At 42.4% G+C, this 20,063-nt stretch overlaps 1 protein-coding gene across 1 annotated transcript in view; it reads left to right on the forward strand.

Annotated features, from left to right (window-relative positions):
• The window catches only part of RPA1 (replication protein A1), a 58,889-nt gene that overhangs the window by 8,899 nt on the left and 29,927 nt on the right, over nt 1–20,063 (forward strand). Inside the window, exons 4-12 of the mRNA XM_083172136.1 lie at nt 7,846–7,954; nt 8,762–8,850; nt 11,572–11,655; nt 12,518–12,650; nt 14,368–14,470; nt 16,998–17,066; nt 17,188–17,380; nt 17,467–17,606; nt 19,025–19,173. Of these exons, the coding sequence (XP_083028262.1) occupies nt 7,846–7,954; nt 8,762–8,850; nt 11,572–11,655; nt 12,518–12,650; nt 14,368–14,470; nt 16,998–17,066; nt 17,188–17,380; nt 17,467–17,606; nt 19,025–19,173 (1,069 nt within the window). The remainder of the gene's footprint in view (nt 1–7,845; nt 7,955–8,761; nt 8,851–11,571; nt 11,656–12,517; nt 12,651–14,367; nt 14,471–16,997; nt 17,067–17,187; nt 17,381–17,466; nt 17,607–19,024; nt 19,174–20,063) is intronic.

Here is a 20,063-nt window from a genome sequence, read left to right on the forward strand (position 1 = left end):
TCTCCCTCACATACAAGGTGGTTAGTGCTGGTGTGGCGGTGGCAGATCTCACCAGGCACACACCAGGTGAGGGTTGATCCGCGGGGTACTGCTAGTTGTAATATGATACAGTAATTGGTAATAATAGATAAAGGACATGGGCTCTGTTCCCTACCACTAGTGGATCAGACCATTCCCCTATACCGGCTCATGCTATTAGGCGACGTTTTGGGACAGTCTTTATTGTGAAATATAATTAGTAACAAGAGTGTGTACACAATAAACACATCCATTGCTAATACCAACAACTAATAAAAAGGATATTGAGTTGGACCACACTGAGTGAAGGATTTATTTCCTTTTTTAAAATACACTGTTTTTGTGTTTACATGTTTCACCGTTTGTCTATATTTCGCAACTTTTAAAGATATCTAATAAAGGTTACATTTTAAAATTTGTTTGATCTGTGCACCACGCAGAGACATACTTTTCCTTTCCCCTGTAAAATAGATAAGGAACCATATCGAAGAAATGAGACACAAAGTGAGTGGCAAAAATTTGTGAACCTTTACTTTCAATATCTGGTATGACCATTTTTGCAGCAATAACTGCACCTAAACATTTGCAGTTATTGTTGATTAGTCCTGAACATCGGTTTTATTCCACCTTATTAAAGTTTCATCTGTATTTATGTTGGTAGGCTTCCTCCTATGAACTGTTCACTTCAGGTCCTTTCACAATTTTCGATTGGCTTAAGTTGTCTGGACTTTGACTTGAGCATTCCAAAACTTTTAATTTATTCTTCTTTAACCTTTCTTTGGTTGAATGACTTCTGGGATGGTGTAACTGCATGACCCACGTTCTCTTGAGATGCAGCTTATGGACATTGTCCTGACATTTTGCTTTAAAATATTCTCATATAATTCAGAATTCCTTGTCCCATCAATAATGGAAAGTTGTCCTGGGCCAGATGCAACAAAATAAGCCCAAACCTTGATACCACCACTGCATTTCAAAGATGTGATTATGTTTTTAAGCTGGAATGCAATGTTCTCCTTTCCCAAATTCTCATTTAAACCAAAAGGGTCTTAATGTTCTCATATGTCCACAGAAAAATTGTTGTTTGGTGTCCCCCTGATTGTGAACATTGGGTGCTGGACGGGGTCCCAACAGGCATTCTCCCAACGTCGGGATCCTGACTGTCAAAACACCGACAGCCAGGTTCCCGACGGCCATCGGCTATTTTCCCTCACGTGGGTCCACGACCCCATTAGAGGGAGAATAGAATAGGTGGCTTAGGGGCTTAGTTGCGCTCACCATGCTGTCTGGGTCCGGTCAGTCAGGATCCCTACGTCGGGATAATGACTGTCGGGATCCCGACTGTCGGACCCCTATACCACACCCTGAACATTGACATACTGTAGGCTAATGTGAGAAAGCATTCAACCTTACTATTGATTAGTGCAGTCCAAACTCTTTAGAGATAGTTTTGTAACATTTTCAAAGCTTTTGAGCATCATCAACTCCTCCTGGGGTCCTCAGAAATCTCATTGTTTCATGGCATGATACAGTTCAGACTTTGTTAGATTCCTGTTCTCATAAAAAGAAAGGTTGTCCACCTGACGGTCATCTCATTTGAAAATACCTAATTTCACCTTCAAAATATCCTCTTTACCTAAATGAGCAATGGTCAATTTAATAAACGCTATCGCTCATTTTGGCCCTTCTGAGCGATATTCAGAATATCACCCAGTGTGTACATGATGAACGATTTCGCAATCCTGCTGGTCATTAACTCCTGTTATGGGTCTCCATTTCTAGAAACTCAAAAATGTACTAAATATAAAGGTACTTATATAGTACCAGGGCAGCCACTAAGCAATTTGCTTAGTGGGTTATTCTGCGTAAGGAAAAGGCATTGCATGTCCTGTTTTAGTGCCATACGATGCGTGCGATGCGATCTTCCTAAGTAATTTATTCGCTGCTCTCTCGCCCCGGGCTCATCGCATCGCATGCGATTTTATAGGTGCGATGCCATTAACTTTACTACAGATGGGTCAGGTCCCATCCTGGCTGGCGGGTCGCCAGAACGTCCGCGCTGGCGACCCGCCAGCAGCCGCGCCAGCGAATACACTGAGACGCGCGTCTCAGTCGCCAGCGCAACGGAAACCCTGTCCGTCTCCGCCTCAGGGAGACGGACAGTATTAGGGGGGGGTTAGGGGGGGATGCGGGCAGGCGGCGGGGACCCCGGGTTAACGCCGGCAAGCCGGCGGGGACCCAGGGAAACGGATGGAAGCGCCGTCGGAAGGGGACGCGCACGCCTCTCGTGCACGCGCGTCCCCTTCTCACCATCGCCATGGCGCTGGCGGGGGATGGCGGCTGGCGACGCCAGCGTAATCCCCTGCCAAGATGGGACCTGACCCATCTGTACATTGCAATGACATACAATGTGATTTTTAGGCACCCTCCAACTGTCCACGCCACCCCGAAGCGTGGCGAGCGCAGAGGAACGCGTCCTCGCGACCTTTTCATACCCCCCCCCATCCACGTCGGCGTGGAGATGATTTTATATAGTGTGGCGAGCGCAGCGGATTACTTTGCATGTATTCCGCATTTCCTCGTGGGGCTCGCCACGCTTCGGGCTCGCCACACTATATCGAATCAACTCCACACCGACGTGGATAGTGGGGTTATGAAAAGGTTGGGAGGATGCGTTCCGCCACGCTTCGTGGTGGTGGGGATTTAGTAACACATTCAATCCAGCCATACCATACATCTGACACCGTAATGAGGATATGTTAACGATAAACTGTCAATTTACTTAATAATTATTAATCAAGAAAACACATTTAATTACATTTATAAACCCTAATCAAGAGATGTAACAAGAATAATGATAAATTATTATTCAAGAAAACACATTAATTAATTACATTTATAAACAGTAATCAAGAGAAGTAACAAGAATAATGATAATTAATGAGGAAGAAAAAAAATAATACAGTCACTATGAAGGCAGTGAATTTGCCTCGGGCAGGAGTGTCAGAGCATGCAGAATGCGGCTAAAGGGATTAGCAGCGCCCAGAGTCTCCACATGAACTCTAGGAGGTACGAAGTTTTGGTGGGACGTGCCGCCCCCCCACACCTGCTCAATATTTTGTGTGTGAACCCCTGAGTCTGGGTCAACAGAGTTAAATCAGTGGTTCACACGCCCGTGCTCATAACCTGCCTGCTGTAGCTGCTCCGTGTTATACGCCCTCCAGCAATCCGAATAGATTATCAATCCAGGAGCAACATAATCATTGATGGCGGCCATCAATGTACTGGCATCTCTCTTCGGAACTGCAGTGACAAAGCAGGCACCTGTCTCCCTGCAGATCCCTCCGAAAATCCATTGCTGCGGCAGCATCCTTCCCACATGATTCTTTGCTTCACGAAGAGGCTTTCATCCACTTCTACCACCATGCCAGGACCACCAATTTGACTATGGGGCTGGGCAAGTAAGTCCATAGTGCATGCCTCCCTCATCGTCGTTGTATTGCACTGCGGTTTTGATGGACATGTACAGTTCCCCGTCACAATACGCCACACTTGTCAGTTCCTCCGCCCAGGAGTAGATAAACCGGACAAGGGTGAGGAAGGGAAACCGGCACCCCGGGAACCAGTGCGCCGCTCTGAGACTGACCTTATTGTGGCAAGCCTTAATGTGGCAGCGCCACTTGCTTTCCTTCAGGGATAGCCACATTGAGTGGCCGTTTACACAATTTTGCGTGACCGGCAGCAACTGGTGGCGCTGGAAAAAGATTACAGCCTCCTCCTCTGTATATGGCAAGGTGAATATGGTGAGTGGTTCACCTGCCATTGATGTAACATCTGTCACGTTCTGAGCACTCACTGATGCAGCCATCACTGTCAGTTATTCACCTCACAATGAATCTGACAGGGACCGGGAACACTTACGCAACTTGACTGACTAGGCTATTTGCGTAGCTTAAGCTTATTCTGAAAGCACAGCTACGGTAACTGACAAATGTCCATACTACATTAACTACTGAGATCGCATCGCATGGCAGTAAAACGGGACGTGCGATGCGATTCTTACGCAAGCGTACGTATGTTAATTGGGCGTCCTGGTACTACATAAGTACCAATATAAATTGTTTTAAAGTCCAATCTGCACTTTTTTTTCACCCTGGAAGAGTATGACTGTTTACCAAAAGTGCAAACTTTTTTTGCAGGGAATTAATCACGTAGTCTCTATACATGCAACCTGTAGTTTCTAGATTGAGTTTAAATTGGGGAAAGTTTACAGAGAGGGAACTATTCACTCACTGTACATTCACTTTATGGAGGGAGGGAGGGGGGGGGGGTTTACAATTGCTATCGCCGTTTTACAGACTGGATCTCAAAAGCTTCATTGCTCCATGTATAGGCTGATGCGTGGCCCCACGCGTTGCTATTGCCTCAGTGATTAATATCCCACACGCTGGATAAGAGTTTTCAAGTAGAACACTGACCCTGACAGATCACTCAGCTGTCCATCTCTCAGAATGCTCATCTCCCCGTGTGTGGGCCGCTTAAGATTCTATTGGAATGAATAAGTATGCAGTTGGTCTTTTCCAAGTGAATAAAATGCTCTTTACTTTATTTCAATATCTAAATCAATTATGCATCAGAAATTCTGCCAATTCCAGCTGCCCGGTTTGTCCTTGTGACATTGTTTTATTAGAGACCCTGAGTAATTACAGCTAAAGTCAATAGATGGCTTTGAACCTAAACTTTATTTATTTACATTTTTCTAAATGTTTGCTTTAAACAAGTTGGCTTGTATCAATTACTTAAATTCCAAATGAAAATAAATGTTTGTAGCCAGAGATGCTTGTGTATGATGCTAGATGGCACTACGGTGTAACAATAAATACAGTGCTACACTTGCCTACAATTTTGTAATGTGATAATTATAATACTGGATTAGCAGCAATATGCGCGTCTGCTCTGCTTACAATACAATTGTTTTATTCGGAAATTGAAAATGAGTTTGAGTGGGATTTAAGAATAATATCGGGACAATGTGCCTTATGGAACGACAAATCCTCTACATCTAATGTGTGATCCTATGGGTAACAATGGTTCGCCATCCTGCACTGCCAATCAGGTGTTATCGTAGGCTGGCTGGTGTAGTAAAGGACGTAGGCTGGTATCATTCCATAGTTCATTACGTTGTGTAGTGTGCTTGAGCCAAAATTTTATCTGACTATCTGGATGTTTGGCCAATCTGGTGTGCACCCACCCTTAAGGCCCACTTACACTTGTCCAACTTGTCTGAGGGACAAGTTGGACCTGATTGACTCGAGATTTATCCTATGTGCAGGAGGATCAATCTCTTGGTAAGACCCAACGCGCACGGGATTACGCATTGGGTCCTACAGCATCAGGCACATCAGACTTTGTCAGATAAATTGGCCCAATCCATCTGAATTGGTTCAAATCTTGCACACACAATTATTCTGTTCTTTATGAATTCTAATGTCCCTTACTATGGCCTCTAATACTATGCATAGAATGTTTCATAGCCCATTATAATTTGTCTGATTTTATTAGAATTGCCTTGAACATTTGTTTCTCACACACCTCCCTTTTGAAGGTGTGACTCTTAAATCTGCCATCTTGGGGAACAAAGTCCCCCCCCCCCCCAAAGGGTGGTCACCAGCATGCTTCAGGCTCGGAAACCCTCTTTGGTTATAGTTTACCACAGAGTCTGAATAGCTTACCATTTGTGGTGTGCTTCCGGACACATTAACCCGGACAAGTTTAATGCGGGGTACACACCAGGACGACCCGCTCACGATGCACATCGTGAGCGGGTCGTCAGTGTCTCGTCCGACCCGCTCACGATGACGCGGGAGGGCACGACCCGCTCACGATGTGCACCGTGAGCGGGTCCGATCCGATGGCGACCCGCACCCGGTTCTATGGTCGTCATTGAGATCCTACCTGCAGCAGGTAGGATCTCAATAACGACCGACCGACCCGCGGGACCGCGCATCGGATCGGAATCGCTCCACACCAGGTCAGAAAAGGGCCCAATCAGCACACAATCTACATCCGATTGATCGGAATTGGATCTAGATTGTGCTGATCGGGCCCTAGTCGTCCTGGTGTGTACCTAGCATAACACTTTCTGTATGTTGGTGTTTCTGCAAGCAGGCCTGGACTTAGGCCTCAAATTGTAGACCCTTAAATTCCAGGTATTTTCTGTGCCAGCTAGCGTCCTAGATGTTAGGATGTTTTTTGCATTAGGTTCTTCATGTACCACCTCCTTTTACGGTCCTGGTTGCACAATGTGATCTCTCTCTTGTCCTGCGAGCCTTATGGGCCCCATACATCCGCAATTAATTATGACAATCCTGAGATCTGGAGATTGCCACAATTAATTTTAGATGTGTGGGCTCCCCCTTTTGGCAATCCCAATCAAAAATTAATAGGGATCGCCAATCGATTGCTTAATCAGATTTTTAAACATGCTTAATAATCTGGTATTATCTGCGGATCTTTTTTATGTGTGGGCATTTCCAATTCGTCGTCATACAATACAATCGATAGGGCAATTTCCAGATATGAAGATGCAATCTTTAGATGGAAAAATCTGCCGATCACTGAAATCTGTAATGTGTGGGCAAGTCAAATAGGTTGTAGAATCCATTTATCTGGCCAAAAAATCCCTGCATCTGGAAATCCATTAATTGTGATTGCTGATGTATGGGGCCCATAAGTCCTCTCCATTTGAGTCATTGGATTCCATAGAGCTCCAAAAGTTTTCGTGGAAAACACTTTTCCTGTTTGCCAGTTCATCAGCACGTCGTGCCAGACCTTAGCGCTCTTTCATGGCGCTCCCCTATTTAGTATTCCACCTGGATAGAGCTCCGCACTAGGGTGTGGTTTCTACCCAAGGTTGTCTCAAGGTTTCATATAAATCAAGAGATTGTAGTCCCAGCTTTCAATACCAAAATCTCAGAAGAGGCTTCCTCAGACTTGGTGAGAGCGCTTTTGCATATATGTCCAACATACTAAAGATGTCTGCAAAACGGGTTCCTTGTTTGTGTTGGTGGATCCGCAAACGTTGCTGGCCAGCTTCAAAGCAAAGTTTATCAACTTCTACGCATTTGTCACCTTTACGTCTTCAGACAAGGCTTTTGGGCGCATTGTCATTATCGCAGCCTAGGAGTGTCCCCGCCACTAATAGGGACAGCATAAGGATTCTACCTGTGCCCCCTAGTGGATGAAAAAGAAAATCGCATTTGTGGTCATACCTTGGTATATCCTTTTCTTTGAGTCCTAAATGGGGCACAGGACGCCCTCCCTGTCGCTCCTGACTTGCAGGGGATTTGCCTATATTGGTGGTGTGGGGATGATTTCAACTCGCATAGGTCTAGTAGTGAGTGTGTGTGTTTCATGTGTCTTCCTTCTCTCTTGCCCACTCCTTTCTTGGGCTTGCTAGTAAGCTGGCAGACCAGGGCCTGGGAGCCGGGGTATAGAGAAGCCAGGCACTGTGGGAGTTTTGTCTTAATTTTTTTGGAGCTTGCCAGTCAAGCCTCTACCCACCTAAGGATTCTTCTTGTACCCCCTATGGACTCATAGGAAAGGATTTATCAAAATAAGACCATAAATCCTATTTTCTGTGCTGAAATAACTAGTAGTACCTGTGTGTTCTCACAAGTAAGGCATCACTGCACATGTAGACTTAATGAAAGTGTGTGTATTAGGAAATATTTCATTTCTCCTTTAAATATAATCGCTTCCTTCTATGAAATCTCCCCCATCCTTCACAATTCTCTGCCATTTACTACTTTGTTTTTTGTCTTTCAGCTTTTATGTTGGCTACCCAGTTGAATTCTCTGATGGATGATAATCTCCTCGCAACAAACTGTATATGCCAGGTCTCCCGGTACATTGTAAACAACTTAAAGGATGGAAGGTATTTATTCCCCTGCCCTGTACTTTCTACTCTATTGTATTCAATTATGGGTGGTTTTCTTTTATTTTATTTTTTGTGTGAGATTTCGCCCATGCTTTTCACCTTTTTTTTTTGGTGGGGAACGTAGTGAAAAATGACAAACATGTTAAACCTCCCACAATTTCACCCGGAAAGGAGTATAAGGAGGGGATCAGTTCTTCATTTAACAAATAGCTGCTTAGGTAATAGGGGTAAATTCAGTTGCGGAACTTATTGCTTAATGATTCCGTTACTGTCACTGATAGTGCAACCTAACACAGATTTATTTGCAGGCCTCATAGGCCTCCTTAGACTATGTGGTAACTGCTTAGTTCTTTCAGTGCAAGTATGGGCTCCATTGATACAGTAGACGTAAAGTCTTAATAATTTAGTGTTCATTCTAGCACCCTCCATCTTTGAAAACCTAGCACAGTGTGGTCTGTATATCAGCATTGATATGCAAACCAGACCGGTGCTAGAAACACCACAGCAGACAGGCAGGGAAGAGAAACTGCTTGGATTTTCAAAGATGGTGGGTGCTAGAATGAACACTATCGTATATCTTCGTATAACAAAAGAACCAAAAAACGTGCATGCATGTAGAACTGTACTGGAATTGTGTCCTTGTTACTGGCATCTGGATCCTAGTGCTAGAGTATCCTGTAACATACCTGAATAATCGAAAGCTCCAGAAATCGCAACGTTACCTGTAGTTCTCTTGAGTTACATTACTGTTTGTGGATGTATTCGCTGTAACCGCTTTCTCCTCCTTATTTTTTATTTTTGTAGGCGAGTGATTATAGTAATGGAGATGGAAGTGCTGAAGTCAGCTGACTCTATCATGGGAAAGATTGGGAATCCACAGCCATATGTCGATGGTATGTTGTGTATGTATGTGTACATATATGTAGTGTGTGTCTTTGTGAATTTTTATATTTGTATTCCAACACCTACCTATGTACAGTAGGTGTGGGAATTGAATGATGTTTCATCGGAACCATTAATGGTGAGGATCTAGTGTTTACTCACCATTGCTAATTTGATTTCAGATGTTCTACAAGGAAAATAAAAAATTTGGGTTGTGTTCCCCTGTAAATAAAACACCAATTGTTCAGCATGCCATGGGCGGAGCTTAAACTGTCAATGTCACATACTGCAGTCAGGCACTTAACATATGGAGCTGTATGCTGCTCCACAGGAAGCTTGCTAGATAGAACTGTATATGAATCTAGTTGTAATGGCCAATCTAAACCATTGCAGCGATAAACCTTCTTAGCTGTAGTAGTATAACCTGCCCATTACAACTAGCTTCATATTCTTAGAATTAGCAGGCTCCCTATAAAGCTTCAAAAGGATCCAGGTGCATGAGGGGCGGGGGAGGGATATCTGATGAAGTGCAGTTTTTTTTAGAAGTGGAGATGTTGCCCATAGCAACCAATTTCATTTTGACTATTCTAGAAGGCGCTAGATCAATACGTGGAATCTGGCTAATTGCTATGGATAATATCTCCATTTCTGAAAATACATTTAAACTTGTATGTCGTTTTTAGGAATTGCAGTATTCTTGTACAAAAGGATTATTAGGGCCTGTGTTTTAATGTAAATGTGTAAGATTAAAAGCAGAAAATGTTACATGACCCTTTTAATGTATTTCTCCCGAAACACAAAAATATCTATCTGGTGATTTTTGGTGACAATCCCTTATTGTTTCTTACTTAACCAAAATCAATGAATAAGGTACCATTTTACAGATTACGTTCTCCACTTCTGACGAATTGTTCATTTGCAATTGCACATTATATTGTTAGTTTAAAAATCTAAGTTTGGCACAGTAAGCTCCGCCCCTCCACCTTCCTGCTAGATTACCACCAGTGCTGCCTACCAGACCGCTGTGCAGTCTCTGTCCCCGCTCCCTATCTGACTGCTAAAACAGCCCGCTGAGTATTTATTTGAGCATGAAGGCACAGGCTACTGCACCCCAACCTGGGAATGGCGCGTGCAGTTTGCACCCCATCCCTGGAGAATGTGGTGGTCTTCTGTATGTGTAAGTTGTAGTAAAAGTTTAAGGGGGCTTCCTTGTGCAATGCTGTATTGAGTGCCACCAATGTATAAAGCGGTTAAAATGGTCTTTAGAATGATCCACACAAAGCCAACCGCAATGTGATTTTCAAAAATTAAATAGGAATCCAAAAAAGTCATAAAAAAGATAAGAAAAAATATATAGTGCATTCCAATTTACAGGTTAAGAACAAATAAATATGAATGAATGCCTTGACAATATTTAAGAGACGGAAACATGCTTATCTGAAGCGTTTCATCTGTATGGAGCTGTCTCTCCTCTCATAGATTTCCTAAGGGGTGATGTGTTCCACAACTCGTGCACCCTCCACTAGTTACTTATATGTACATGATGTTTGGTTGATGCTGTGTGGAAGGTGCTACATTAACATCACTAAACGGTTGCTATTTATCTGGGACTCTGCACATAACTAGATATTTTTTTACTTCATAAATTAGTCATGAAGTAAACTTGGCTGGGTATCAGTCACAGACTTGTTGTTTGAAAACTCTAAAAAAATATATATAATTTGCCGACATATATGCCAGTGTTTCAGTATTGCCCAATTTTACAGAGACTGTATCTGTAAAACCTTTTAAGTAACATGGCGTGCTTGCGTAATAGTTTTAGAATCATGTTTTTACAGTATTTCATTGCACTCTTGTATATGTTTTTTTTCCCTGCGCTCTGAATCCAGTCTGTCTTCAGAGCTAAAACTACCCACCCGCAAGCTTGTAGTGACTCAAGATATTTGCCACCTGTTCAGAAAAATGATTAGGCCCATTAACCTCATTTACAAGTTTGATAGAATAGTCAGCTACGTGCGGTGAGTTTTATTTGTTTACCCTTCAGTGTTCCTGCTACCGTTCCTGGCAGGTTAACGGATGTGATTGTGTATTGATTCTGAACCCCACGATAATTCATGTGCGATTGTGCTGTCTGCGTATTGCTACATCTGTTGCTCACTGCCATCTGCTCACATGAGGTATTGTTAGAAATCTATCATTTTCACTTGTGTTTTGAAATAGAATGTGACGCTATTTGGTGACATTACATGTTACACGCACTGCACTGAATCATGCTTTCCGGGATATATTTTTAGTTTAATTTTGTGTTTTATTTTTGGTTTGCACAGCTGAGGTTTTTTTTTTTTAAACCTGCCTGTGTACCATCAATATTGGTGTCCCTGTTGTGCGCCTGACCAGCCTTCTGAGAATCTATAACCCAGTATACTCCAGTTTGATTGCGACATGTTTGTTTTGTAGTGGCTTCATAGGCTACTTTCTTGTAAGTATTCTGCTTACATGTCGTCCTTTGTTGTGTGACAAGTTAGTGCACATAGTAAGAGGAAATAACAGTAAAAGCATCCTCTCGGTGGCCATGCAAATTGTAGAGCACCTTCCTGTATACTCAGCACTTCTCTCATTGTACATAATGGGCATTCTGATCTTGTTTTTAAACCATTTTTACCCCACTAACTATATAACATTTAAGCGAACACTATGGTTAGATTTTGCTGAATTGTTTTAATGTTTTCCAGGACCAGCTCCTCCCCAATCTGCCGCTCCTGCTCCAGCACCTGCACCAGCATCAGCACCGCCAAGCAAGCCTGCGTACAACCCTGGTGAGTCCTAGGATTCTGTGACACAGATGGGCATTTCTCCTGTTATAGGGATAAGCATGTCAATACAATACTGAGCATTTTACAAAGGTCCATGGAATGGTTTATAGTGAACCAAATATCTTCTGTGCTAATTTTAATTGTGTTAAGGTGCATACACACTGGGCATTTTTTTTGCATACACACTGGGCATTTTTTGCATACACACTGAGCGATATTTGGTATTACCAGGAAGGATGGCTTTCCCTAGCAGGATGAGCGGAGGCAGCTTACACACTGGCCGGCTTTTGAGCTGAAACAGCTCAAATTACAAGTCTGAGCTTTCAGTTTAAAATCGCCCAGTGTGTATTGGCCTTAGGTCTTGCTTACAAATAATACAGGTATTTTGGACATATGCAAAATGTAGTGATTTTGGACCATGATTAATATTTGATTTTGAATTGAGTACGTGTGTTTCAACAGACATAATTGTTCTCCCTATAAACTGTGTTCAGTAGATGGAGGTTAATTTAATACTGTGCCTCACAGTGCACGCGATGCTGTGTTTTTGAGTGAGTAATATCTGCATTGTGCAAAGTACTATATAGTTTAAAATCTAATTTTTACTCTAGACCAAACCCCTTAGGGTTTTGAATTTATTTGCAGAATACCTTCTGGGCCTTGTGGGTTACATAGTTATTTTCTACTTCATTGTATTGTGAGGGCTTAAAAGCTTATGTGGTTTCTGACTTAGAGGATAAACACTGCACTCACTCACATATGTCTGTATGTCTCTGATAGTTCAGTATCTTCTGTCGTCATCCTTAAAAAAAAAAAAAAAAAAATAATAATAATAATAATTAAATGGATTTTTCTTACCCTACAGCTCCACCCTCTTCTATGAACAGAGGATTATCTAAAACATTTGGAGGAGCGGGTGGTGGTGGTGTATTCAATACCCCTGGTGGTTCCCAGTCTAAGGTGGTGCCAATTGCAAGTCTCAACCCATACCAGTCAAAGTAAGTGCTTTCTCTGCTCTGCCTAAACTTACAGGATGGATCCAATGTTATGCTGTAATTGCGCAATATATGAAGTGTCTTCTAATAATAATATATGTACTAAGGCTACATATCAATGACAAGCTAGAGTTATATCCCAACTCTGTCTTATTAGGCAGTGGCTATTATAACACGAGGGCACAGTATTTGCTTTAAAAGGCAGTTACTACTATTTAAAGCAGTGACAAAGACTTTTAGACTAACACCTGGTTTTTCCCAATAACGAAGATACACTGTACCAACCCTTCTATATTACTGCCACATCCTCCTATTGATACTTATTTATAGTGCCAGTCTCACTACTTGTTCTAAATGTGCCCACTTCCATCTTTTGCATTAAACAGCCCTTCTAATGGACCCGCTAACACCAGGCTTCTGCTGGTTTAAACTATGTGCCATGTCTTTATTCAGCGTGTGAATGTGGCATATGAATTCTACATTACACTTTTTTCAGAGAAAACACTGTAATGTTCCTTTACTTTTGCAGCATATCATTTCAATCAGCAGAAGCTGCTTGTGCATCCTAGTTGCTCTGCTTTGTAAAGAGGTTATGTATGGTTAAAAAAAAAAAAGTCACAAACGATACCATGCGCTACAGAGTCAGGAGCTGATGCTGTATGTATAACTAATGGAGGATAGATGTATGAGGACACATCTGTATTCCAGTTTCCCCAGATCTTGCTAAGCTGTCTGCCGTCTGAGTGACGTGACCTCTCCTGCCCACTCCTTTCCCAGCATAAACATTAATGTAGCACATATTATCTGCACATTAGCCCATTTCCACTGTGGTAGTTTGAGTGTAAACCTTGTCTGCAGTATTGAATTTTCCCTCAGCATACGGCCTGCGTGGTGCTTCTGTGAAGGCAGTGTGTGTTTCAAGCTACTGACAATTGATTAGATTTGTTGGCCGAGCTGAAATCTGTAAAAGCTTCCTGTGGTACCACACACTTAGTGCCTCTGTTTTAAATGCTCCTTTCTACTCCTGTCATAAGGCTGCTTAGGGTTTTTTTGTTATTTAGTTTTAGGGGGAATTTTCTTGTTTCTCTATCTTGATGATTTTAGAGTAGTATTCCCGCTAAGTTTATTTTGCAGGGTGCCGCGCCCTACCCGTTTTCTAACCTGTTGAATGCGCCCTGCCCTTTTATTTGCACCCATCTGCTCCGGACCGCTGCCCCCCGAGTGCACCTGGAAGAACTGACCACGCTATAAAAAGCAGCTGTCGGCTCTTCCAAGTGGCGCCCCCCTGCTGCTCTGAGGAGTAGGGGAGTGTGGTGACCGCATCTCAGAGGCGGCCAGAGTTCTGCAGCTGTGGGAAGGGACGGCAGTTTGCAGGTACCGTCGGATTATTCCTGGGTTGGGGCTGGCTGCCAAGTTCATGCTCCCATTGCGCTCCCCTCCTGTATGCTCTGCGTTGTGCACTGTTCTTCCTGGCGGAGTTTCACTGATCGATCAGCATGTATAAAGTGCCCTGCTGGGGCCATTGCAGCTGCTGCTGGAGGTACTAGTGGTAGGCAGCACTGGTGGGGTCATGTGTCCTGCTAGGTGGTCAGCACCCTGCCCTAAAAAGATCCTAGAGTGAACACTATAGCGGGTTTTAACTTCATTTTCAGTCGCTGATTGAGTGAGTTTCATGGAATGACTATAACCTACCAAACACGAGTATCTGGCTTGTTTTCAGGTGGACGATACGTGCTCGAGTTACCAACAAAGGTCAGATTCGTACATGGAGCAACTCCCGTGGGGAAGGGAAGCTTTTTTCTATTGAAATGGTGGATGAGAGTGTAAGCAAAACCATGCTCAGTTCTTTCTTAAACACATGCTAGCGATTGTTGCAAATGTTGTCTCACTACTGGCAGATAATTGTCATTGGGGAGAAGCAATAAGAATTACACTGCGAAGCACCATTAGGATCCCAGTGGCCAAGTTCTACCGGTGATTTAACAGCGTCAGTACAGTGATCTGTGGGGAGCTATCTTTGCATCTGTCACTGTTCCAGGCTGTGCATTTCTTAGATCCAAATTTGTGCAAGTGTTTTAGCTGCAGCTACTAAACATAGACATTGCTGTTTAGCCTGAAATTCTGATACTCACATCACATTTTGTAACAACTCATTAACAAAACACACTTCTGATTGCTCTGCATTCTTGCTAGGCACACGGTTTACAAGCTGTTTTGCAGAACAGCGTTGCTCAGTTTTTGAAATGCTTGGCATTTGTGATCAACCTTGCAAGTTCCTGAACTTAGTCCTCAGGCATCTAGACACATCGAATGATTAGCGACACAAAACTTCAACCCAGTTGTGTAGTTGTCTGTAAATACAATATGTGCAGGTTAAGTAAACTTGAGTACACTTCTTTTTTTTTTTTTTTTTTTTGCTGACTGTATATCATAGCAAGCCTTCGCTTCAAAATAAAAAAAATGGTTACAGCAAATAGTTAAACAACCAATTTACATTACATTCCCTGGTCACACTTCTTATGGGCCTACACACGGGGTGATTTTAGACCATTTTCTAAGCGATCTGAAAAGATCGCTTAGAAAATGACTGGACATCGCTCCTTGTGTAGGGGCCATAGCGATGGCAGTGCCATTGCCTGGCAATTTTAGATCCTGCATGCAGTATAAATCTAGTCAGATCGCCAGTCAGGGCCATTGTTCTCACCAGGAAACAATGGCCCTGATAGATTTCTCAGGACACATCACTGTGCAGCGCAGGGTGCTAAGCATTCTTGCGGAGCGATCTAAGTGATCTAAAGTGCTCAGCACAGTCGCCCAGTGTATATGCCCCATTACTGCGCTTCTGTCCCCTAATGCTTTTCATTTGGCTGATTCCCAGATGCTGACCCAATTTTTTGCCCTATCTTAAACCTTAAATTGTGGAATCGTGGTACTAGTAGGTCTAAAGAAATGATAACGGAGGTATTTTATTTATGTTCGGCACTATTGTTTTGCACTATATTGGTAATCCATTGTTTCATAGGATCCAGCCCCTCCTGATTTTAATATCCTTTTTACTAAAGAGAATATGTTCTTGAATTGGAAGTTTTATTGTGAATGTATTTGTAGACTATAAACATTTACTGCTTTAGAAAGAATTTAAAGAGTAATGAAACTATAAAACTGGGTTTATTATTGGAAACTATATTGCTAGAAGACTTAGCTGAACGTTTCTTTTCAGTTCTAGCTTCTTGGATCTAGTGAATTCCATGGGATTCTGTTGCTGAATGTAGCTGGCCTACTTATACCTCTTTTACACCGCCGCAAAAAAACCTGGCGTTTTCCCTCGTGGACCCGGGTCAGCTGCGTTGTAAAAGGGGTTAACCAGTGTCCCTTTGCACGGGACTTCTACCCAGGTAGGGCCTAGGTAGAGGGCAGTGTAAATAGGTACCCTGGGTCATCCGACCCGGCTCCTGTTTACAGCAATGGAGGAAGCCCAACCTCTGGAGGTTGGGCAAGGACAGCACTCTGTATTCTGCAGACAGCAGCAGAGGCAGGGAGGAGGTGAACGGATGCCTGTGTGTGGCATACCTTCACCCTGTGGATGGGGGGGGGGGGGGGTGTCATGAGGGCTGTATAAAGCATAATGATAGGTTGTCCAGCCCTTGGAAATGATGTCCTCTCCATAGGCCGCCCCTGTTTACACTGTGGGTGCAAATCCCAGATCTGACCTGGCTTGGAACAGAGTTCCAAATACCGGGTAGGATTTGGGTGTAAAAGGGGTATTCTGTATTTACCATGATTACTCCTTTTGGGTAGTGCAGTTCTTCTCCTGTTTCTATGCACGGTCAGTTGGCGAGAAACGCAGCAACTAAAATTGTTTTCATGTGCAGATGTTGTTTCTCTGATGCAAGAACAAAAATCTGTTATCAAATAATTAGCTCTACTTGCCCTCGGTACAGAGGGGGTGGATGAGTCATCCTAGAGCCTGGGCAGCGATTGCAAGTGGTGACATCTTTGTCATCAGTTAGGAACAAAGTACTTTGTAGCCCACACATCACGTGCTTTCCTCAGCTAATTAGTTAATCATCTTGATTACCACTAACTAGAGGCATATTGTTTTGTATAGGCTTATTTACAAATAGATGTTTCAAAGTCAAGTACTCTGTTATGATAGCTGGTAAAATCTGTAAATGTGTTGCTGACAGAACGAACGTGTTACAGGGTCACAGAAACCTCAGTCACAAAGCAATCCCATGCGTTTTCAGTGCAAGAAAATGAATGTTAATAGACTTCACTTTCTTTTACCGCTGCCCATTTCTTTTTACAGAAGAGCTGTACAATGACTCTACATCATTTGTCTTCTTGCAGGGAGAGATCCGAGCTACTGCTTTCAATGAACAGGCTGACAAATTTTTCTCTATTATTGAAATGAATAAGGTATGCATGTTTTTTGTTTTCTTTCAATAGTTAAAAAAAAAACCCGTCTGAGTTTCCTTTACAGCTGTCCATGCTGGGTATGTATCTGTTTTATAATGTCCGTGCAATCTCCATCTGCTAGGTGTATTACTTTTCCAAAGGAACTTTAAAGATTGCTAACAAGCAGTATACATCTGTAAAGAACGACTACGAGATGACTTTCAATAGTGAGACCTCTGTTATCCCTTGCGATGACGCCTCCGATGTCCCCACGGTGCAATTTGATTTTGTTCCTATATCTGAGCTTGAGAACAAGAATAAAGACACACTATTAGGTTTGTAAACTTTTTTTTTTTGGCCTGTGCCAGGTAGGTTTTGGCTGCGTAGACTCTTCATTATCCTCCTGTTATCTTCTCTGCAGATGTCATAGGAATTTGTAAGAGTTTTGAAGAGGTCACGAAGGTGACTATAAAATCAAACAACCGAGAAGTATCAAAACGCGCTATTAATTTAATGGATTCATCCGGCAAGATTGTTTCAACAACTCTGTGGGGTGAAGATGTAAGTTATAATTCACATGAAGATTGATAATATGTAATGGGTGTTCTTACCTTTCGTATTTGTGCAAGGGAAATTATTAAATATACACGTTCATACTGTAAGATTTTTACAGCTGCTTTTTTACTAGCTCTGTCTAGACCAATAATTATTTCCTCCCAAAAATGATTGGCTTTGCCATGGCAATGTGAATATAACATTTTTTGCAGTTTTGGACTGGCGTTTACAAAAAGATTCACCAAAGAAAGGAGGGGCCAATGAAATTGCTCCTCAACGGAGACTTTGTCCAATCTGCTGAAGAGCTGATGGTCTAATGACCCTCCCACCACACCGTCTCTCTGGCTTCATTCACTGAGCTGTGAGGAAGACAGATTGTGACATAGGGAAGGGGATGCTGCTCACATAGTCTGGCCCATCAGTGGTTCTCATTTATATCCTCACTAGCAATTGTGACATTGGTGTTCATGGCCTTTTCTGATGAACCAAAAATGGTATTATTAAGGCCGACATGCATTGACCCAATGAAGGTCGACAGGCCTTAGGTTGACACCTGAAATAGGACTACATGGGTAAGTTTGACAGGGTCGGAAGGTTGACACGAGCGTTAGGTCAACAATGGGAAGGTCGACAGTCAAAAGGTCAATATGCGTTTTACATGTTTTCTTTTTTTGTGCTGACAGGCAGTATTTCATGCCCTACCATCCACTACGGTGCAGTGGGAAAATAAGTGTGCCAAGCACAGCGAGGCACCGTGCAGGATGCATGGTGAGCGCAGGCGATACACTAAGACGGTGTCCTTGTTGACCGTGTCGACATTCGAGTCAAAACCATGAAAAACTCATGTCAACCTGTTGACTCGACCTTCCCATTTTCTACCTAATTCTTCTGCAACCCAATGACCCATACCCCTAAAAATAGTAGTAGTCAAAGGGGGATGCTAAACAAATTCTAATAGTTTTAATTTCTAACTATTTACAAGCATCAATTGACAATGTTCTTCCTCTGTGCAATGTTAGAGAAATATTTTGTGGTGACTTTTTATAGGTTTTATACGTCTTTCTCAATTGTTCTGAGGGGTACATGTATTTAGATCTGCGCCCTTGGCTCCTCATGTCATCAGTTGATAAAGGAGCAGCCTTGGAAGTTATTTTATTTTTATTTTTTTAGGTGCTAGTTTTCCTTTAATGTTAAACTGAATTTTTAGGTGCTTTTGCACACTAATCGCTGTAACTAGTCCCCAAAACGACTGGGATTTGCATAGAAAAGGTCTCTTTATTGATGCAATTTGTAGTTTTAAGAATACTTTGTGTGTAGGCTAGGTTTATTGTTAAAAAATAATTTTGTGTGTGTTTTTTTTTTTTTTTTTTTCCTTTTTAGGCTTTAACTTGCTTTGTTGTTGTATCTTGTCTCTTTTTAAACAGGCTGATAAATTTGACGGCTCTAGACAACCTGTTGTAGCAGTCAAAGGAGCGCGACTTTCTGATTTTGGAGGGCGATCCCTGTCAGTCTTGTCATCCAGCACTGTCATGATAAATCCAGATATTCCTGAGGCATTCAAGCTCAGAGGATGGTAGGGAATAGATTGTGGCGATGCGTTTAAGTGGGTTTAGCAAAGTGTAATGTCATATGAAGGTATCACTAATACTACTCAAGTTCCTTCAAAAAACAGTTCCAAGTTTAAACACTAGTGGGCATTCTGGCGATGCCTAAAGCATTTTTAGCATTTGCAAGCTTTTAACCCATTTGTTACTACAGTGATGTCTGTCATGTCCCTGATCTGACACATCAAGTACTTGCTAGAAGTAAAAATTCAAGTCTCTGCTTTCTGGAAGCCCACAGCAGATGCGTACAATGCTATTCCTGGGAGCCCCCTGAATTGGATTCTGTACAAGTCCTTCCTATCTTTAAGGGCACCTTTATGTTATGTAGTGCCATGGGATGTCTAGAGATCTAGTCCTGTTTCTTAAATCCAACAGTAAAGAGAAGGAGTAGTGTAACAAGAGAGGTCTGTCTCTGTCTGTGACGGTCTCTAGCGATGTCTGTCTCTAATGTTATACACAAAGACATTCATGGCCACGAATAAAGTAGCTCAGCGAAAGTTACACAAAGTTCAGTAAATGATCACTCTGGCATAAAGTAGAAAACGGCAGTGTGATTAATATACCGCTAAATAGTGTATAAATATAATATAGCACCTGGGATTTATTATAAACTTTTTTTTTGGGGGGGGGGGTTCTGTAATATACATATTGTTTTGTGGCTGCCTTAACTATAGTGTATATTACAGTTTTTAGTTATTGTAGTTTTTATCGAAGTTTATTCTCAGTCTATAAAACGGTGGACATTATTTTGTTAACTTTATTTGTATTCCTTTGTACATTACAAGCCTAATAGAAGGTACACACGGTGAGCTATGTACGACTTTTCTATACGATTTTGCTTATAGAATCTAAAACAAAT

Source organism: Crinia signifera, chromosome 2 (genome assembly GCF_055691185.1).
Source record: "Crinia signifera chromosome 2, ASM5569118v1, whole genome shotgun sequence".
Classification (NCBI taxonomy): Eukaryota; Metazoa; Chordata; class Amphibia; order Anura; family Myobatrachidae; genus Crinia; species Crinia signifera.